Below are 21,025 nucleotides of genomic sequence, written 5' to 3'. Positions count from 1 at the left end.
AGAGAGAGAGAGGTGAGCTCTTTCAAAGGATCCGTGCGTGGGGGGAGGATCGTCATTGCCTAAAGTACCTGAACTGCTGTCTCGGTGAGTCTCGGTGAAGGTGGGGTCAACGTACCTTGACCAAACTATCCATCTTTAGAGTGTAGAAGTTACTCTAACTTTGACCTACAACACAACAAACTCCAGAAATGCCCTCTTTTTAATGAACGTTCTTAAAGAAACTTCACTGCCTTACACTCATTGTCAACAATCAACATGGACGATCTTCTCACGCCCGTGAGCACCACCTATCTCAAGCCACGAAAAGAGACAGAACCACTCTTTACAGAAGTAAAGACACCCTCTCCCCAGCCAGAACCAAGAAAAACCACTACAATTTCAACAGCCGATGATGCTGTAGATGTTCTAAAGAATCAACCTGACTACGACAGTCTCATTTCAGTTTTACAGTTTCTGATCAGCACCAAACCTTCATCCGATAACTTTTCTCTCTCAACGCCTAGTCCCAAGAGCGCATTGATTATACATTTGCTCGTCTCCGAAATTGCACCAAATTATTGGACTTTATTACTAGAAGGAAGTTTCGATGGTGTTGTCCAGGCTGCAACGACACTCCCACGAGATGCTGAGCTATTTGTTGCCTGCATCCAAAGTCTAACCGGCCTCAATGCTGTTATCACACAGATTAGAACTCTAATCCAGGAGTCGCGGATGGGTGGGAAAGAAGAAAAGAAAACCGATCTATCTCTAAATGGCAACGTTCTCTTGAGTGTGCTGTCTGCCGTTCTTGACGGCCATGGAGCTATATCTGCGATCTGGAGTGCGTCAACAAAAGGCATCCCAAACCCGGCTCTCCAACGGGTTCAGTCTCAGAAGCTGTCATCAATCCTCACAAATGGTCAAATCGTATCAACTTCCGCCGAAGCTTTGGAAATAATAGGCCGTGATCGAGAGAGGGATGAGACCAAGTGGATTGCTGATGGACTGCAGTACAGCAAATGGATGGGAAATAGTATTGTCTCATGGGTCAGGTCGTCTCCTGAAGAAGGTGCCATGACTTTTGCTTCCGAACTGTTCCAGAGGTCGTTGTCACTGCATCACTCAGGTAATTCCCAAACATCTTTAGTATCAACATGCTTACTGATGTCTTGTAGATACCCTTATCAAGACCGTCATTGACGGGCTTCTTCTTTCCAAAGGAAGCTCAGTGCAGACGTTCACAAGAGTTGCCCTTAGTCAACCACGGTCTTCTAAAAAGGTCATTCATCTTTTACTGCACCACCTCTCGCGCAAATATTTGAACCACCTGACTCTAGATGATAATTCCCCGGACGACACCGTTTCTGCAGTAGCTGGACTATTGAAGGAGCTAGCGTTGAACGACCCATTCAGAAGAGACATACTCATAGATTGGTGTGCATCCTCCTCAGGTGCAGGTCTTGGGGATGGAGTTGGTATCCGCCGTGCTGTAATAGCCGCGATCTCTCAAGACCGAGAAGCCATCACAACTGTACTGGAAAAGAGCCTCGCGCAGTTTGGAGATGAGTTATATATTAGACATTCAGCAATGCTGCAGCAGGATGGTGAGGGCTACCCAGATATTTTCAATGTGAGCCTGCTGACGCTCTCGTAGTGCATACCCAGATCCTGCTCTTAGCATCTGGCTATATGCACAGAATATCCCCTATGAAGCTGACCTTACTTATGCGGGTTGGCACATATATGACCACAATTTCTAATCGTATCGGTGCGACTCAAGCAAGAGCACAGTTCCTTGGTCTCGTCGTGGGTGAATCACTCTCTTCTCTCATCGATGATAACAAGAAAAGGCTGGACTTCAAGATGGAGGAGACGGATACAGAGGAAGCACAGCAGTTGAAAGGACTTACAAAGATCTTTGATCCGGCTGGGTCAATCGACCCTATCCTATCAAATCTTCCGATGGAGCCAACACCCAAAAAACAGAAACCTGCGATATCTAGCAAATCTGTCCAGAAGAAAGCTAAGCAAAAGAAACCCCTCATCTCAGAGGCCAAGCCAAAGGCTATCATCGAAGAAGTCGATTCTTCAGAGGAGGATGAGGATCTTGCTCCTTATGCCAAAGACTCAGACCCTGAAGATTCTGACGACGACGCAACTCTGGTTCAACGCAATAAACCCAAACCTCCTGTCTACATCAGAGACCTCATTTCATACTTCAGAGACTCCGAAACCTATGACAAGCAGTTACTTGCTCTCCAAACCGCCCCAGTCCTCATACGACGCAAGGCCAATCATGGTACCGAAGTCAGTTTTCATGCCGATGAATTGGCCGGGCTTTTGGTGGGCATTCAAGACAAGTTTGAAATTGACAATTTTCAAGACTTGCGAGTGCAAGGCATGGTAGCGCTGGTGATTTCCCAACCCAAAACAATGGCTCCTTGGTTTGCACGCACTTTCTTCGAAGGCGATTACTCTCTTTATCAGCGAACGTCAGTTCTGATTACACTGGGCCTATCAGCTCGGGAACTGGCTGGCTTCGAGACTTCACAGTACGAGTCTGCTGCTGCCTTTCCATCAAAGCGACTCCCTGAAAAGATGGAACAGCTATATCTTGGCCCATCCAACGATGACAGCAAGGCACTCCCCTCTTCTCAACTGAAAGCACTTCCTGCGAATGCCCTCGACAGTATTTCTCAGTCACTTACATCAGCCTTCCTCGCTCCACTGGCTGCAGAAGCTGCCGATGCAAACACAGGGCCTGATGTACTAAAGCTTCAGACCTTCACCGCACGCTACAAGTCCAAGACCAAGTCTAAACCTCGTGTCCGTGCTATCCCCAATACAACAGCCGCTCTCCTTGCTACATCTTTCTTCTCACCACTTGCCGCCCACTTCCAAGTTGCTCTTCGCTCTGCAAAACCGATCATCCTCAACCACGCACTTCTGGCTCTTTATCTACAAACACTAGGTATCATCGTCCATGCCGCAGGACCCTCAACACTTTCTCTACCACAGCTTACATCTGAACTGTGGGATTTGCTACTCGGCGTTCGTGTGCACGTATTGGGTGATCTCGGCGCCACAAGGGGCTGGTTGGTTGCTATGGCTTCACTCCTTGAAGTAAACGGCGGCGACCTGAGACGACTCTGCGAGAGCCAGGGAAGAGAAGTGATGGAGACAAGACAGTGGGTTTCAATGGTGTTTGAGAGAACAAGGGGAGAGGACGGCGGAGAAGAAAACGATGTCAAGATGCTAGCGGCGGGTGTACTCATCAGGATTGGAGAAGCTATTGAAAAGTATCAAGCTTTACTTATGGGAGACATGATCGGATTTCAGTAGATACAACATCAAAAGTTGAAATGAGATCTGATTTTACAATCTTTCTTTTCGTAATTAACCATTATGATCATACATCATTTACATACCAATAGTTCCCATACCCAAATCAATGTCTCCTCCACTGCAATCTATAAAAAAATTTGATATCACAATCTCATAGCCCACAAGTCCAAATATGTATGCCAAATCGTATCTACAATGGAGGTTCTACCGGTTCTATCCTGGTAGTACTCGCTCTTCGAAGCGGTAGACCCGACAAACACGCATTTGCATGACTGAGATGGTCACTCAAACTCATAGCCAAACGTCGAAGCTCTTCTTTGACATCTTCTGAAGTGCCCTGTCCTTCCAAAACCATCGGAGCAGGTGCCGTAGGCGCAGGTGGTAGAAAAGATTGCTGTTGGAAAGAGCGTGGATAGTCATCCCGTGCTGATGGTAGATCTGGTAGAGGTTGAAGTGGTGGAGGCTGCAGCGCAAGTTCTGGAGCGGCCAGTGTATTAGGAGCGAACGACTCGGGATCTGTGTCCGCAAACTCGCTAAGAGAATATGGCCTTTCAGTCAGTGAGACTCCATTGGTCGGAGGAGATTGCGATTGAGCCGGTGGTTGCTGGTATAGTGGGACCTGAGTCTGCTGGTAGTTCATCTGAGGGTCGTTGAGCGAGAGGTCCGCGACAGCAGTCGCAAATTCAGAGTCGTCGGATACGTAGATGGATGGTTCTCTTATATTGTTGGGCATGACATAGAGAGAAGCGTGCTTTTCCAGTTGGAAAGGATCCGCTCCTCCTATTTCTGAGCCGGCCAAAGATCCCACATCGGAGTGTGAGGTTGATGGTCTGGTATAGTCACCCATAGGGATGGGGTCCGCCAGACTCATGTCCAAATCAATGAGACTGCCCGTTGATACTCTGTTGTTTCCAGGTGAAGGCACTGCGAGGTCGTCGAACTGGGCTGAAGGCTGAAGCGGCTCTGTGGGTGGGTGAATAAGACGACTGGTGCTTGGTCCTTCATCATCGTTGAAAGGAAATCTGAACATCTCAGGATTTGCGGAAGCAGGCGGGGCGGCCATCGATGGAAACTTCCAATCTCGTGTTCGACGGTTGTTGCCCATATCTGCTGGGTCGCTGAGTGGTGGCTTGTCGTAAGATATGTCGCCAAAGTCGTAGTCAGTTGATGCTCTCGGGTCGCCTGCCCGAATAGTATTCAAGTCGACGAACTCGGAGAGATTATTACCGTCAAGGGACATATCGAGGTCTATAAGGGATTCTCTCACGCCTGGAGACTGGGATGAATCGTTCCGCAAAGGCAGATCTGATGCTGGAGGTTGAGAAGGTTGAAAGTCAGAAGCAGGTGGTGGGAATGGGCGACCATAATATGCTCGAGAGTTGTCCTCATAATTTGATATCGTATTTGGGTCAAAAAGCTTTTCCAAGGGCGCCTTGACAGAAGGCAGATGAGGTGGTGGACGTCGACGCCCTTTCGGCTTTTGAGTGCGCGAAGCATCGTCGAAACCGTCGTTCCTGAAGTCAACATTGGAACCATAAACATCAAATACAGCTTGAGCGTCGCCGGTTTGAAGAACTTGCTGATCGAATGCAGCAGTTGTGCTGAAGTTCCACTCGTCATTGTCTAAGAGCTGAAGACCCAGGTCGGAAGGCCCTTGTGCTCCTCCTGCAGAGAAGAGAGATTTGCGAACACCTCCTTGTGCCTCCCACAACTTGTAACCTCTAACTAAGTGTGCCAGGTCTGAGGAAGGATACGCGTCTTGGGTGTTGTGTATATACCGATGTCGTTGAATTTGTTCAATTGGAGGACGTTGTTTGGGGTCATCTACCAAGCAGTACGCCACAATATCTTTCAAGCCCTGAGAATACCGGTCTCCCTCGAGGCGAGGGAGGTGCTGTTTAAGGTAAGAGCCCAGCCTGTTGAAATCCATCATACCAGCAGCCACACTTGGCGGCAGGCCTGATGCAATCTCGAATACCATGGCACCAAAAGCCCAAATATCAACCTCTGTACCGTAGGAAGTGCTATTGTCGAAGAGTTCGGGTGCCATCCAATGAGGCGTACCAATGACGGTTGAACGCTTGTCGAATTTTGTTTCGATGACACCAGCGACTCCAAAATCGCAAAGCTGTACGTTTCCCTCTTCGGTAACCAAGATATTGGCACACTTGATATCTCTGTGAATGATGCCTTGACTGTGGACCCAGTAGATGGCCTCTGCCACCTCGCGCAAGATGGGAATAATCCATTTCTCCTGAAGACCGCCTGGTGAAGTTGGTTTCATGAGAGTAGCGACACTGCCTCCAGCGCAATATTCTGTGATCATCCACATGGATTGACCGACAGGAAGAGCGTCGATGACATGGTTAATATTCTTAGCGCCGCTGTCACTAAGAAGTTGCAAGGCATTAATCTCTTTGAGTAAATCGCTGTAGGTATCGGCAAGCTTAGGGTTGACAGTATCACTCTCTTCAATGTCGATAATCTTGACAGCAACAAGTTGGTTTGATGTTAGAGAGGTGGCCTTGTATACACGACCGAAACTGCCCTTGCCGATGAGTTCTGAAAGGCGGTACTGGGGAGGATCCTTTCCGATTTTTAAACACTGCTCAGCGACGAGCTTTTGCATTTTCTTTGCATCTTCAATTGCCTTTTGCTTGCCGACTGCAGAGTCGGGCCCTCTAGGTTGAAGCGACGACATTTTGGTGAATATTTGGGCTGAAGATGTTCAGCAAGGGAGGGATGCAAGCAACTAAGCTAGCTAGGTAGCCGACTGATAGAGTAGAGAAAGAACTGATGCGTTTGTTGATTACTTCATGATAATTTCACGCTGTGCAAGTCAAGGGAAAGGAAACCTTGGAGGAACAAGCAGGTCGCGACCCTTGAAGCAAAACAAAAAAGAGACGCGATGCGATAAGTTCAAGACAAGGAACCTTTTGTGATGTTGAAACCACAAATAGCTTGAGACTGAACTGTTGCGAAAGGAGAGGCCCCTTGACACTTTCCCCGTCAACGTGGAGAGCCAATGAGTGGAGATGATGGAGTTGTGGCGGTGTACTTTAGTGGCTGACACTTAAACAGTCCCAAAGGGGAGTTGAAGAAGTTGTCTTATAGACGGTCCACGAATAGGCACCGGTTAAATCAAGAATGATGGAAAGCAGAAGTCTACATCATAATGGCATCTAAATTACATGGCACATATCTTGCGCATTAGAGGTCGAGGTAGGAATCTGCTATCCTGGGGGAGTCGTTGGCCCCGGTTTAGTAAACAGGCGAAAGCATTGGAGCTCATGTTTTTGCAGGTTTACTATAAACCGGCACCAACAACTCCAGGACTTCCGGCCGTATCTTATCAAGAACCCTCCAACCTCTCGAGCATCTTGCCATGGACTCCCTTCCAGCCGGCCTCGCACGAGCTTTTTATCATACCCAGCATGAGCCTAGAGCATGAAATAGTAACGTTTTCGACAATCTTTGATCCCCCATCAACAGTCTCTTCAATCTCCCATATAGTCTCCAAAACCAAGCCCATCGGGCCTCGTGTTCTTACAAAGACGCCTTTCTCCAAGTCAATGAACTCGTATGTGCTGACCACATCAGAATCCCAAAGTCCTGCTGGCAGTGTGTGAACTCTGTCTGTCACAGAATAACATTTTGGTTGCCCAACAGGCTTGTGCTCAAGCGTATTAGGGATCGAAGGGACAGGCTCCGGCGTCGGCAGGGCCTCGTATTTGGTCATATAGGGATCGCATTGTATGAAAAATGCATGGTCGTGAAGCATCCCGACAGCTTTAGAGACTGCTGTTCCTGAAGGAACGGGTGATATGTGCTGTATCTGGGCAGTTGACCGAAACATGGTGGTTTAAAGGAATAAGACGATACAAGTCTCGCAAAAAGCCGTATTTCGTGGGACATCGACTAGATAATACCGATGTCGAAAAGGGGGCTAGCTGTGCAGTAGTTATTAGTTCCGAATGGCTTGAAGATTAATTGTCGCTTATGAATGACATGGAACAAGTCTTGTTTCATTGAGGTATCATGTTACAGTCAACCATAAAGACATACTCGTTACATATCTTTTTTATGTTGAAGAAGAAACAAGTACGGAGTATTCGAGTATTTCAAGACATTGGGAGATAGAGAGATCTACCAAGGTCTTGGACGTAGGCCAAAGAGAGAGTCTCACGAGCCTTGTTGTCTACGTACCTAGGTAGGTATCATAGAAGTGGAGAGCTAGAGCTGTTTGATCAACGAAGCAGACTCACACGTGATTAGAAGTTAAATTGGGCTATAGTCACATGACAGCGCGATGGATTTGTCTTTGCCACCTCTCGCGTTTTCGCGTTAACTACTCCAGCTCATCCCACTTCGTTTAGACCCCTTGCTACTTAATTTTCCAGGGATCAATTACACCAGCTCACGACCAAACCAGCTCTGTCTCTCCATTTGGCAAGAACCAAAGGCCAGCATTTACTTGTATATTTCTTGTAACAATTTCAACTTTTAATTACCCGATACTGAATTCTGTACAATTCCTCAACTTTCACCATGGTTGCACCAAAGAGACCTAATCGATCGCATACACCAAAAAAGGGTCCTTCGGCTTCACAATTGCCCAAGAAGCCTGCCAAAGCCAATCAGAGTATTCTGAGCTTCTTCAAAAAAACCGAGAAGCATGAAACCTCTCTTTTTCTGGGAGAAGCACCAGCTATCGCCGAGACCGAAGATCTTTACTCTGCCGATGACGCTGACAATTCGACCCAACATAATGAAGCCGATTCACCGAACAAGAGGCGTAAACTGAGCCAAGAGCCTGAGCAAACAATCAAGGCGGAAGTCTCTGTGAAAGTTGAAGAGGTGCTAGTAGCCAAAGACAGCCCATCACCCACAAAAAACGACCAAGAACCACAGCGGAAACCGACGAAACCCAAGATCAAGACTCCCTTTGTGGACTCTGACAGCGAAGACGAATCTGAGGATGAGGCCAAGGCCATGAACAACAAGTCTGAAAAACCAGGCCAATGTACGGAACTTTCCCCGCATGAAGAGGTCCGGACGGACGGATTAACTAAGGACCATGAAAAGAAAGAGACAGATACTAGGACTCCAGCTTTGAAACAGGAAGACTCGACATACCAGCATTTTGACAATTTAGGAGACATACCAGACGAAGAATTTCCCGATTTGAACGACTTGGAAGGAGAGGAGATGCGAGTAATGCGTTTGATGAAAGAGCAAGCACGATTAGAGGCGGAAGAAGCAGGAATATCGATCGAAGACTTGGCTGAAGACCCCCTTGACGATGATTCCATGGCGGAGAGCTGCCCGATTTGCAATGGTAGTTTGGCAGGGATCTCGGTAGATGAAGCGACACGGCATGTCAATTCTTGCCTCGACGGGCATCCAATTCCATTACCAAAGGATAAAACAACACCAGAGAAACCATCACCCACAAAGCCCACTCCAATACACGATGTCGAATCAACAGAACTTAGCACAAGATTTGCACGGTCTGCCGTTCCCAGACCTGGCCAAGCCAACCCCTTGGAGATGAAAGGTTCCGATTCGACTCCAAAAACAGCATTTTCGAAGCTCATGTCCAACAATGCTGAAGATTCGGCATGGCAGGAGGCTGCTGCTGCGGAGCATGCTTCACGAGGAAAGCAAGCTTACGAGAGGACGTGCCCGTTCTACAAAATCATGCCTGGTTTCTCCATTTGCGTCGATGCGTTTCGCTATGGCGCCGTACAAGGTTGTAACGCATACTTCTTAAGCCATTTCCATAGTGATCACTATATCGGATTAACAGCAAGGTGGTGTCATGGGCCTATATATTGCAGCAAGGTCACTGGTAGTCTTGTCAGGAATCAACTTCGCACGGCAGCAAAGTGGGTTGTTGAGCTGGAGTTTGACAAGTCCTACGACATTCCAGGGACTGAGGGTGCAACTGTCACCATGATACCAGCCAACCACTGCCCGGGAAGCTCTCTCTTTCTCTTTGAGAAGACAACGAAGCAAGGGGTCAATAATCGTGTTCAGCGCATATTACATTGTGGAGATTTTCGAGCTTGTCCTGCGCATGTTAAACATCCTCTTCTCAAACCAGACATCATCGACTCCATTTCTGGAAAGGTCAAACAACAAAAGATTGATATCTGCTATTTGGATACGACGTACCTCAATCCGAAATACTCCTTTCCACCTCAGAACGATGTCATCAAAGCTTGTGCTGACCTGTGTGGATCAATGTCTCCTGATCCCAACTGTAAAGACGACATTTGGGAAAAGGCCAGTGGGCAGGGCACTCCAGCAGTTAGCAAGTTCTTCCCAAACGCAAAGTCTGATGAGAAAGACAAGGTCGACACCAAGAAAAAGCATCCCCAACGGTTACTTGTAATTTGCGGCACCTACTCAATTGGTAAAGAGCGCATTTGCATCTCTATCGCCAAAGCCCTCAAATCTAAAATCTTCGCAACACCTGGCAAGATCAAAATCTGCAAACAACTTGGCGACCCAGAACTTTCTGAGCTTTTGACATCCGACCCTCTCGAAGCGCAAGTGCACATGCAGATGTTGATGGAGATTCGTGCTGAAACGCTCCAAGAATATCTCAACAGCTACAAACCGTATTTCAGTCGTATAGTCGGACTTCGCCCCAGCGGTTGGAACTTCAGGCCTGCAGGCAAATCCTTTGGTGCCAACACTCCCCCTGGAAGCATTCACACCCATCAAATCCTCCATGACAACAACTGGCGCACGAGATTTGGATACAAGAACTTTGTTCCACAGAGAGGCAGCACCAAGGAAGCCATGTGTTTTGGAGTTCCATACTCGGAACACAGCAGTTTTCGAGAGCTGGCCATGTTTCTCATGAGTTTGCGGATTGAAAAGGTTATCCCGACCGTCAACGTGGGTAGTGAACAGTCAAGAAAGCGGATGAAGGGATGGATAGATCGTTGGCTGGCAGAGAGGAGGCGAGCAGGGTTGGTGGTACCGCTCATAGAAGGCGAAGAAAACGACCCAGTGGCCGAGAAAGAACTATGGGATGGTAAACCTGGTATGGCTGGCGGGGCGTTTTGGTAACGATGATTCTATTGAAATGGTGAATAGCATATTCTGTATTCTAGCGAGAATTTATACAACTTTTATGGTCTTGGATAAAGTCGAGATGGGTGCTCAACGTGGATCAGTCAATCTCATTTGAGCATTGAACCATTCACTTGAAAAGAGGAAAGAACAGCATTTCATTATCCATATCAGGAGCCAACGCCTCATGAGTCCTTCCCTGTTTTTGCCATCTCATTTCTGATGCAGTCGACCTCTAAAAGTCTATCCCACATGATTCACTCTCCCTCTCATCCATCCACTTGAACCGCTCATTTCGCCTTGGCCTGCTGAGCAGCCGCTTCTGTAAAACACGACATGTCAGTTCACAAACTTTGCATGAAATATTAGATAGAGATGAAGTAAAAGAGAAACTTACCTCTTCGGGTAGCATCCTCGAGTAGCTGCGTGTCGACTGACGCACCAGGGAGGTGAACATATCTCACGACTGAGCCTCTAATAAAGACATTCTTGACGGAGCTCTGCAATACAAGTCAATAATTTTACCCTCCAAATGACCAAGAATAAATAAAAACTGGGATTATACGTACGAGATGAGGGTACTTGAGTTCCTCCACAACCTGAATATCATCAAGCTTGATGTTGAGGTACTGATCCACACTCTTGAGAATACCCTTGAGCTGAATATCGTTCTTGAGCTCAACAGTGACCTCGTGGTCAATGAGGGTCTTGAAAAAGCTATGCGACAAAGAGCGTCAGCTTTGAGAACATGGGGGCGAGTGCGTTGGGTAAGTAGATGTACCTGAAGAAGAGCATTGTGTCGGTGACTCTTTCACGATCGCAGCTCTTGTCCTAGAGAAAATAGATATAGTTTGAGGACTCTTTTAGATAATTAAGAATCAGAATATCAGAGTTTCTGATAATTAATGGGTGTAGTCGTCGAGAGAGGCTGTTTAGATGGTTGGTGGTGCAAGATCTCCATCATGATAGCGGCTACAGCTAAAGGCGCCAGCTGAGTATGGTCACGTGATCCATCATAGCTTGACCTCGTCCAACCTCCAACACTTGTTGACTTATTGATGTCGTTTTTCTCTTTGTAATGTGATTCTTCTTAACAAACATGAAAACTATATTGATGGATACCTAGGTACCGGGGCAGGGAACTTGGTCTCCAAGTTTTAGGTAACAAAAATAAACAACCTGTCTGTTCTAAGCAGTATAAACCGACCGACCTACTAACTAAATTCCTCTGTGTTTACAGGCCAGTTCTACCAACACCTTGAGACATGATTCCCAGTTCGGTGAATATTACTGATTCTCTCACTAAAATACGAAAAACGTCATGTCACGAGCAATAGTAGAAACTAGCTACTAAGGCACAGCAGCTATCAAGGTTCAGAATAGTCTTCAGTGCTCGAATTCTTCTCCTGGCATAACACCAAATGTGGAGACTTGTAATAGCAAATATATAATTCTACTCCCTTCCCTAAGTCCCTTTCCCGAGTACCTTTCCAAACACTACTGCAGTGTCTCCGTGTTTTGCAGATAAATGACAATGTTCTGCAATCTCAACGCCATGCAAGCCCGGGAAATGCCGATTCCTTTATTTCATGATTCATGCGATTACTTGATGATGATCTGTATGTTTTATGCAACATAACGGTACAAAGACGGTGCGCCATCTTCATCAGGGCGCTCGAGGTATTCTCTGGCGATGAGATCTTCGATGCGCTTCTTGATGAGCGAGACTTCAGGCTTGAAGCGACCCGACAGCTGGGTAAGAACTTCGCTGGTAAGCTGAGAATGTGAGAGCTCCTTTCGAGATCTAGGAATGTTAGTATCTGAAACTGAACTGCAGAGCCGGTATGGGAAATGCATACTTCATTATTCTCACAATTGCTGCGTCAACAATGTGAGCTCTCGTCTGGTTGTTCTTTTCCTCAGTAGTCTTTCTCTCAGACGTGTCTTCAACCTTTGACACCGCATTGATGATGGGCGCTTTGATTCGGATAGTCTTGCTCTGGAAAGATGCGTTGAAAGTAAACTTGTCGCCTGGTTTCACTGATTTGTTGGCTGGATCCTTGAGCAGGACACGAGACTTGGGTGCTACCGCAATGGCCGTTAACGTCCGCATGAGATCCTGACTCGAGATGTTCGTCTTGGCCTGTATCTCCTCAAATGTCAAGGACTGATCATCTTCCAGGTCATTGAAGAGAAGCATAACAACCATAGCAAATGTCGGCACGTTAATCTCATATCTCCGCTCTCGTGATAGAGGGCCAGACTTCCCAGCGATGGCCGGGAAAGTGCATTTGATATCAGAGCTGCCAGTCGTACCAATCCAGGTAAGCTTGCGCCCATTACGATCATTTAGATAGAACTGCTCAAAGCTCGCCTGTAGCCGTTGCAAATCAGGTGGGTACGTGCAAGTAACACGAGAGCCCTCGCCAATTTGTGCGGTGCGCCCCATGACCTCAGGCGGCCAGTAGTTTGTGGTAAGAACGTTGATGTTGAGGTCGATAGTCTTACTACCGTCTCCAACATTGCGAATGTGGTCACGGTAGCCGGTGGTGAGCTCCGTAGACGTGACCAGATCTCTGAACATGCCTTCGAATTTGCTAGTGAACTGTTGTCCAAGCTCCTGCTTCATTCGAGAGATGATTTGCTTCTCAACGTCGTGACTTTCGGACTTGCCGTGAAGTAGTCGTCTAGCCAGATGTCTCTGGTAGTATGTCTGGAACAAATCTCTGTCTTGCAGGTACCGGATCAAGACAATGGCTTTTTCAAGAACAACATCCACCTCCGCTTCTGTCTTGCCCTTGATACCTCTTTTGAGGTTATCGTCAATAAACAGGGAGACGTATTCAGAGCTCCGGTTGAACATGTTGATGAAGTCGGAAAAGCTCTTGGTGAGGGCGCTTTGGATGATGAGGTCGTCTGAGAAGCAACGGGTCCAGAGATTATCAAACTTGTCCTTCAAACGAAGAACATCATCGACCCATTTGATTGCAGCAGCAGTCTGCTGTGCAGCTGGGTTTAAGGTCTTTCCCTTGCCGCCTTCACCCTCTTCTCCATCGGCTTGGCCAGTCGAGAAGTCTGTGTTCTTCAGGACCTTTTCGATGTCCAAGCCAAGCTCAACCACACGGCGCTGCAGAATATCCCGCAAAGATGTCTTTGTGGAATCGACTCTGGAGATTAGCCTGTAGAGGATAGAAAGCTCATCAACCTTGTCGTTATCGATCATCCACTTCAATCCACTCCCTTCGAGTGCCAGAAATTCACCCAGATGCTTAATGATCAGCTCTTGATCAATAGTTGATGTGACTTTTGGCAGTGTCTCCAGCTCGATTGTAGTTCCGCATCGATCGATCTCCTCATTCAGTCTCATCTGGGTGTGTCGAAGCCAGGCCCCGGCGTCCGATTCGCGTAGTAGCTTCTCGCATTCGGTGGCATAATAGGTTTTACTATTGTCAAGAAAACAGGGCTCAAAGACTGTGGTGTATAGCTTGTCGCTTTCCTTCTCGTCTTCGGTTTCGTAAAGACTGCTGAGCATTCGGGTGCAGCTTCGAATAAGATTTCGATCTATGATATCTCCTTCGCGCTCCATGTTGATCTGATCGAGGACAACGGATATTAGGATATCGATGACCTTGTGGTTGGTTTCTAGGGATGATCGAAGGATATTATCTCGGAAAAGCGCGATGGTGGTGGCGAAAATAGGGACTCGTTGCGCTTCGAGCTGGGTATAGCCACGGTCGAGGTACATAAGTATGTCCGCCGTCATGTTCATAGACATGTTGTGGTCTTCCCACTTGTCGCGCAGCCCTTTGAGGAATCTTTCTCCGGTCTGTCGCCTCTCGTGGACCGATGTGCCTCCGATGTTGATCAGGCTCTTGCTGACCAGTGCTTTGATTTCAGGAATAACATTCTCGGAAAACCAATCCTGCTCAAAGGCTTTGACCTTTTCATAGAGGACCTCGCCTTTCTTCTTAAGGACGATTTTGTAGGCCGCCCGGTACAGTTCTTCGAAGGATAGCTTGCTGCAATTTTTCTTGTGTATGTCCGTAAGCGCTTCCCTGAGCATTGTCCAGCATACCTCAAAATCGGAACCTTCGCCAGCGTCGGTGGACTAGATGCACATTTATTAGTCTTGCGATCCTGGGTCTACGGGAGCGGAAACTCTTGTTCGCTTTGGGGCATACTCACGCGCACAATGCGACGAGGGGGTCTGATCCGACCTCGAGCGCCGGCTCCTCCACGACCCGTAATCATGTTTGCTTGAGTACAACCTGATGATGGATGTCACCCCGGTGGACGATGATAGTGATGTTCTCCAAGCGAGCTCAAGGCAGTATAAATACCATAAACTGGCTTACTGTCTGAGTTTCTTATAACCTTTAGGTTACATAAAGCATACAAAATAGAATCGTCGAAAAAGAAGGAAGATGTCTAGTGAACTTCCGATCGATCTCAAGGCGAGAGATGGTGGGGTAAAGCAGGTTGTAGCTTGCAAGGCGGGGTGCGCAGTGAATGGCAGAAGGACAAATGAAAGAGAAGGTTCACGAGAGAGAACTAAGGATTCCAACCCTGAGGATCCGGTCAAGAACAAGGGGGTTGAAGGAATCCCCAGGCTGAATGCGAGAGGCGAGCAATGAATGATGACATAGTCAAGTTGGCGAGGCTGCAATTTATGGTTGTTTGCTCCCCCCGGCATACTTTGGTGAATGAACCGCGGATCTCGTTATCGATAAGTAATCTTTGCCGCAATGGGTCACGATCAAAACAATTGTGGAGGCTCGACCCAGCCAACCTACAGTCGTAAGCACCCAAGGGTATCAGAAAAGTTGGCCGCTAGACAGCACGAGAGACGAAATTAGTAGGTCAGTTAATGCGTCTTAGACCAGACTTTTAGGTTATTCATTTCTGTACCCAAAGCTCTGAGACCAACTTTTTAATCACCTTCAAGAGCCAAAGATGTAGAACAGTATAAGGAATATCATAGTAAAGAATAGGGACCTATCCAAGCTTACGTCTTGATATCTCAAGCTCTAAGTTTAATTATATTGCAACTAAGTTTGTTCTCATTATATTCAGTCTCGATATCTTGAGATCCATCTCTAAACGTTAGGTCGAGGTTGACATCCTTACTAACTTGAAGATCACGTGCCGTTGCAGAAGCTCCTAACCTCGATTTTTCCGACCGACAGTTCAGGCGGTCGTGGTAGCCAGCCTCTCAGCCTCACGCCGAATCGATTTCACGACGACGCGCCCATTAAACTCCTACTTCACAACCACCACCAACTTCCATAAGTAATCCAAAGCGCATAATTCCTCTTCAGTCGCCAACATGAAGCTCGTCCGGTACGAACAATTCCCCACGCTTTGCGCTCGACCTCATTCGTGCTGAGCTTCTTTTTCCAACTTGGAGCTTTTGGACTGACTTGATTCTCCTAGATTCCTCATGAAATGCGCCAACGAGACGGTGACAATTGAGTTGAAAAATGGTACGGAAAGCTCATATCCTTTTCCCTTAAGCTTGGGAGAATGCAGCAGCACGCTAACTTGTTCTCAGGCACCATCATCCACGGCACAATCTCCTCCGTCTCCCCCCAAATGAACACGGCTCTTCGCAACGTCAAGATGACCATCAAGGGTCAGGAGCCCATTTCCCTCGAGACCATGAACATCCGAGGTTCTACAATTCGATACTTTATCCTTCCCGATTCACTACCTCTCGACACACTACTCATCGACGACGCGCCCAAGCCCAAGAACAAGGCCCGCAAGGAGGCAGCGGACCGCGGTGCCCGAGGAGGACGAGGCAGAGGCGGCCCCAGGGGACGTGGACGTGGCGGCGGTGGTCGCGGCCGCGGAGGGCGACCTTAGATGTAACTATACTGAAAGAGATAGGAGGTCAGGAGAGAAGGAGGATGGAAGCGTAAAGGCGCATCATTCGTGGAGTGGCTACGATATCGCGAAGATATCACATTTTAAATGGAACTTGGCGTTCGGGTTGTTTAGCCATAAAAACTGTATGAATCTGAATCCTCTTGGGGTGGGTATCGCCTTTTGGTAGGTATGGAAAGATATCTGAATACATGCATGCTCTTACAAGCCTCAGAGTCATGGCAGCATCCCTTTTTTTATACATCTTCTTTTTATTCCGCAGCGCTCACATAGTCTCGCCATATCCGCACGATCTGCAACTTCTCCCATCCGGCCTGCTTGCCGCTTGTACCAACAGTTTGAGCCCGCCATTCAGGTCCGAATCCCTGGATCCGACTCTTGACTTGGTCAGGCTTGTTTTGTGCACAGAGAAGGAGGTAGGCACAGCCACGACGGGATAGAGTTCGCGGCAGTGCCTCAATCAGCCTGTCTGTTGTCTCCATGCCATCCACGCCGCCTGCGTACGACAAAGCCAGGAGGTATGAGTCGTCATCAAAAGAGGTCTTTGTAGTAACTTCAAGGTCGTCTGCAACAAACGCTTCTGGCCTGGCCGGCATCTCAGGTGTCGGCACATATGGAGGGTTGAAGATGAGGACATCAATTGTGCCCTCACGCCACGAAGTTGTGAGATCTCCCATACACGAGCCCAGGTACGAGGCATGAGAGTCGGGGTTGTCAGACTCTGCCTTTGCTACTGTCCCAACAGTCGCACGGCATGCAAACGCATTCATGTCGATGCCAGCTGTGAGGACCTGACGTGTACCAAAGAATTTCTGTGCATGCGCGTGCACAAAGGCGAGAACAACCCCTGAGCCTGTGCCGACCTCCACCACTAGAGGTGCAGCACTCGGGAAAGCATTTTGTAGATACTCAGTCTCAGAAGCCGATGAGAGTGTGTCTAAAAGGAGATACGAGTCTTCAGCTGGTTCATAGACCCGCTCATATGGGACGTGAGAAGTATCTGGTGTGGGAAGCATGATTTGTGACTTGCAATGGGTGAGGATGATGTGGTTGTGGTGAGACTTCATGGATTTACGGCTGGAAAACTTGTGATGGCTCTATGTGGACATGGCACGTGATACATCGAGTGAAGCATATGAGGCTAAAGAATGGATGGCAACAGGACCCAAATATGAATCAATATTTAAGGCGTTTGAACTTGTAATGAATCAGCAGAGATAATAGGTGGTCAACATGGGATAGCATTCAATAGAGAGACCTGCTGTCCATAATCGATGCTGTTCTCGTATGTCGGCCTTGAAGAAACCACTTAGCAACCGCCTTGTCGATTCCGCTCAGAAAACCCATTCATTGCCAGCCCCTTATTGAATCACACACTTGATTTCACAACCCCAATCGTCTCTCCCTGGTCCAACTCCCCATTTGATTCCACATCCCATAGCTTCCACCATCCGAACCAAGTTGCGATCGTACACGCCGTGTAGTTGACATCGCGGACAAGGCTGACTCTTCGTGTTGTAAAACTTGGGCGGATCTTTGGCTGTACCGTCGCAAAAGGTCGGGCAGGTGTTGAGGCCCATGTAAGGCATGCAGGGCTCTGTGAGGACAACCCAGGTGTGCTTGCATTTTTTGTGCTTGAAGTATGTGACTGTGCACATATTGGGAGCCTAGGCTGGGGATGCGATATTGAGTATCAAAAGAGAAGACCTGTGAGAGATTTGGGTGTAGAAGAAAAACGCGAATGCTTTTAGTATTTTCAGGAAGAGCTCGCTATTTGGTGGTGTAAAGGAAGTTTGCCTCTGACAGTGCCACTGAATCGGTGCCAGAACAATACCAAGCAAATAAAATATAAAGGCTGCCTAGTAATCCAGTACTCACTACAAGCTCATCCTCAGTATGTAACCAGGCCTAACCTTGCATAATTCCCCATGCTGTTTGGTCTTCCGATCTTCTAAATGAGGACTCTGCCGTGTTCTCCCCTCTCAGTGTGCCGCTCTCCTCCAGCTCCGAGTCACTGATGGCATCTTCATCAGATGGTACCAGGCGCGACAGCATAGCCTCCATGCGTCTTATCGACTTTTCCATTTTCGCCAATCTATCTGATGACCCCTCGAACATATCATTTTCGGAGAAAGATCCACGCAGCTTCTGTGCCGGTATACCTGGAAACATAGAGTCTCGTCTAGATGGTCGTCTGCCTCCAGGATCAGGACGGGCATGAGGCTCCGCGTTTCGCGGCTCTAATTCATTTGTGGCTCCGCGTGTAAACTGGCGACGGATGAGATGATGAGTAAGGTCATCGTCGACAGCAATATCGTCGTGTACTGCGTCAGGTGGTGGGACTTGAAACACAGCACGTAAATCTCGATGGACCGTCAACCGCCACATCTTCCAGAACTGGCTCTTGGTCGGCAGTGGAGCTTTGATCTCGCTAGGATCCTCAATTACTCGGGCAGGCCAGAGCAGTCGACGCTCAGCAACAGCGATGATAAGAAGTAGGGGCAGATTCAAAATCTTGACGGCCGCAACGTGAATCTTGTGGAACCAGCGCGGGCTTACAACAAATTTGAGAGGGATGAATAAGAAGACGGCAATGATGTTGAAGGGGGGTTGGTACGCAAAGACAGCGTCGGCTTTGACGCCTTCAAGAGTGAGCACAGCTCTTCGGAAGCTGATCTCTTGTATAGCGTTTGTCGAAATATTACTAAAGGTGTTGGACAACATGGAGACCAGAATGGTAAGGAAGAGAGTGTTTCCTAGGAAAGCGAACGCGACCATAACACTAGGTCCTAGTAGCCAGTGGAACTCGGTCTGAGAGATATCAGTTATCAAGCAGTATAGAGAATAGAATTACAATTACTTACTGATCGCTGGATACCTGTACCATCTAATCCAAACCAGATGTATATCATCCATTTCGATATTGTCCTAGTGCGCGTCAGTATCACGTTACACAATGAGCGACATTACGAAACATACAGAAGAGGGTGTGCTCCCTCGCCAAGCCAGAGTAGAGAAAGCAAGAATCCCAAGAAGCACCAGGCGGAGAGGGCCGTAAGGAAGAAAAAGTCAGCCATCATTGACCTGAGAGACAAAAACACCAAGTTGTCTCTGAGCAGGTTAAAGGCCAGGCGTGGAACTAATACGGGAGCTGCGAGCGCAAGCACATCAAATGCTTGCTCGTTCAGGTTGGTGTCGTCCAGTTTCCAACCCAGGAACCGCAAGATTAGATATCCCCAGTAAATAAATATAAAGGTTACATCAAGGAATGACCAGAGGTTTTGGGTATACACATTCCTATCAATATGTGTCAGTAATGATGAAAGGTCGAGACATAGTCGTAACGTACCATCCGTGTGCCAAAATAGTAGCAAATTGATCTAATCCCCATCCAAAAGCAAAGATGGAAAACGCAGCTTCAGTCGGCCCATAGCAGTTCTTCCTTCTAAGAACCATAACCGCAACATAGAGGGCGAGCAGCATGGCGAATTGGATGGACTCCAGAACATTCCGGGTACGAGGGACGATCAGACGGTACTGGTTGAGGAGGGGTGAGTCGCGAGGGTCATAGATAGAGATGGGCTTCAGCTTGTAATGATCGGGGATGATGTCCCAGAATGTCGAAGGAGTATAAACGATTCGACCCTCATAGATGGCGTTGACGACCTTTTCACAAGTCGCCGAGCTGAGAAAGTGCTTGCTCTCTGTGACAATGGCAATCTCTAGAGAAGGCAGTGTCTTATAATCCACCCAGGTAGTTGTCCTTTCTGCCTCGTCTCGAATCTCTTCAGGAGCATTCTGAAAAGGTTCAAAGCCTGCCACGAGGATATGGGCGAGTAAGAGGAGACCATCGTGGCCGTCATCGTGCACTTCACCAAAGCGTCGTAGAATGCGCGTAGCAATCAGCTCACATAAAGTAGCACGAGTGAAGTTAACATTGTTTCGATTGCTCAGATGAGACTGCTCTTCCAGAAACTGTGCACGATTGACCAGCAAGCAGTAGACTATGAGAAGTGGTCAGTAAAGGGTATTTACAATCCATCTTCACTGTTCTTCTTACTGATAGAAATGTCATTGAGGCCAAAGAACTTATCAACCAACGGCCGCACGACTGTCACATTAATTCTCAGATCCTGCAGCTGGGCGAGGCTCAGGTAATCCTCAACGACGCTGATGATATCGCGACGGATACGATGAATGTTGGTATACACGGGCAAATGGCTATGGGGGTCTGTCATGCAGCTGTACAGGGCCTCGCGGTTCTCTGGGCCGCCACCAGTACTGAGCCTACTCAGTAAAGGACGACGTTCATCCGCTGAGGGGTCCGGCAATGTGATGCGCCGGCGAGTATTGGCTGCCATGAATTGAAAGAGTCCAGTGAGTAAGTAAGTCAATATAGTTCAATGTCTAGGTTAAAGGAGTAGTAGGTTGGGTAGATAGGACTAGGACCCTCAATTGTATTGATGGGATGTCGCGTCGTCGAGGGGGATTTTAGTCAAGTTACAGTAAATCAAGTTTTGGCCCTTTTTGGCATTAGCGAGCGATAAGCTTGATTGATGTGCTGTAAAACGACCCTCAAAAGATTCGCGCTATGGGGCATGTATAAGGGTCTACTTGGCGGTGAAGATGAGATACAGTTTTAATTGACCAATCTGCAAAAAGTAACAAAGATTTTCTTGTCAAGGGAAAAAGATGTTATCGCAAAAGTCTAACGTCATAAGCTGTCAAC

At 47.7% G+C, this 21,025-nt stretch overlaps 9 protein-coding genes across 9 annotated transcripts; 3 read left to right on the top strand and 6 right to left on the bottom strand.

Annotated features, from left to right (window-relative positions):
• Window positions 1–255: 255 nt before the first annotated feature.
• FSST1_003174 (telomere length regulation protein-domain-containing protein) lies at window positions 256–3,321 on the top strand (the record flags this gene model as incomplete). Its single annotated transcript, XM_083229230.1, has 3 exons — window positions 256–1,105; window positions 1,155–1,583; window positions 1,634–3,321. The coding sequence occupies 3 exons, from the start codon at window positions 256–258 to the stop codon at window positions 3,319–3,321; spliced, it is 2,967 nt and encodes a 988-aa protein (XP_083086604.1).
• A 193-nt stretch (window positions 3,322–3,514) lies between these two features.
• Window positions 3,515–6,025, bottom strand: FSST1_003173 (kinase-like domain-containing protein; the record flags this gene model as incomplete). Its single annotated transcript, XM_083229229.1, has 1 exon — window positions 3,515–6,025. One exon carries the CDS (start codon window positions 6,023–6,025, stop codon window positions 3,515–3,517), a length of 2,511 nt encoding a protein of 836 aa, XP_083086603.1.
• A 651-nt stretch (window positions 6,026–6,676) lies between these two features.
• Window positions 6,677–7,180, bottom strand: FSST1_003172 (uncharacterized protein; the record flags this gene model as incomplete). The annotated part of the gene is made up of 1 exon (XM_083229228.1): window positions 6,677–7,180. One exon carries the CDS (start codon window positions 7,178–7,180, stop codon window positions 6,677–6,679), a length of 504 nt encoding a protein of 167 aa, XP_083086602.1.
• A 692-nt stretch (window positions 7,181–7,872) lies between these two features.
• FSST1_003171 (DNA repair metallo-beta-lactamase-domain-containing protein) lies at window positions 7,873–10,407 on the top strand (the record flags this gene model as incomplete). The annotated part of the gene is made up of 1 exon (XM_083229227.1): window positions 7,873–10,407. One exon carries the CDS (start codon window positions 7,873–7,875, stop codon window positions 10,405–10,407), a length of 2,535 nt encoding a protein of 844 aa, XP_083086601.1.
• A 293-nt stretch (window positions 10,408–10,700) lies between these two features.
• Window positions 10,701–11,205, bottom strand: FSST1_003170 (Sm-like protein LSM2; the record flags this gene model as incomplete). Its single annotated transcript, XM_083229226.1, has 4 exons — window positions 10,701–10,732; window positions 10,808–10,910; window positions 10,980–11,127; window positions 11,192–11,205. 4 exons carry the CDS (start codon window positions 11,203–11,205, stop codon window positions 10,701–10,703), a joined length of 297 nt encoding a protein of 98 aa, XP_083086600.1.
• Window positions 11,206–12,036: 831 nt separating this feature from the next.
• On the bottom strand, window positions 12,037–14,661 carry FSST1_003169 (Cullin; the record flags this gene model as incomplete). The annotated part of the gene is made up of 3 exons (XM_083229225.1): window positions 12,037–12,214; window positions 12,270–14,518; window positions 14,596–14,661. The coding sequence occupies 3 exons, from the start codon at window positions 14,659–14,661 to the stop codon at window positions 12,037–12,039; spliced, it is 2,493 nt and encodes an 830-aa protein (XP_083086599.1).
• A 1,075-nt stretch (window positions 14,662–15,736) lies between these two features.
• FSST1_003168 (mRNA splicing protein SMD1) lies at window positions 15,737–16,275 on the top strand (the record flags this gene model as incomplete). The annotated part of the gene is made up of 3 exons (XM_083229223.1): window positions 15,737–15,750; window positions 15,844–15,893; window positions 15,962–16,275. The coding sequence occupies 3 exons, from the start codon at window positions 15,737–15,739 to the stop codon at window positions 16,273–16,275; spliced, it is 378 nt and encodes a 125-aa protein (XP_083086598.1).
• A 272-nt stretch (window positions 16,276–16,547) lies between these two features.
• Window positions 16,548–17,312, bottom strand: FSST1_003167 (S-adenosylmethionine-dependent methyltransferase; the record flags this gene model as incomplete). The annotated part of the gene is made up of 1 exon (XM_083229222.1): window positions 16,548–17,312. The coding sequence occupies one exon, from the start codon at window positions 17,310–17,312 to the stop codon at window positions 16,548–16,550; it is 765 nt and encodes a 254-aa protein (XP_083086597.1).
• An 892-nt stretch (window positions 17,313–18,204) lies between these two features.
• FSST1_003166 (uncharacterized protein) lies at window positions 18,205–20,657 on the bottom strand (the record flags this gene model as incomplete). The annotated part of the gene is made up of 5 exons (XM_083229221.1): window positions 18,205–19,107; window positions 19,161–19,224; window positions 19,276–19,593; window positions 19,646–20,300; window positions 20,357–20,657. 5 exons carry the CDS (start codon window positions 20,655–20,657, stop codon window positions 18,205–18,207), a joined length of 2,241 nt encoding a protein of 746 aa, XP_083086596.1.
• Window positions 20,658–21,025: the final 368 nt, after the last annotated feature.

The sequence above is a fragment of the Fusarium sambucinum genome, chromosome I, assembly GCF_050947815.1.
Source record: "Fusarium sambucinum isolate potato_lamoka chromosome I, whole genome shotgun sequence".
NCBI lineage: Eukaryota > Fungi > Ascomycota > Sordariomycetes > Hypocreales > Nectriaceae > Fusarium > Fusarium sambucinum.
This window is presented reverse-complemented; position numbering and strand designations above follow the sequence as displayed.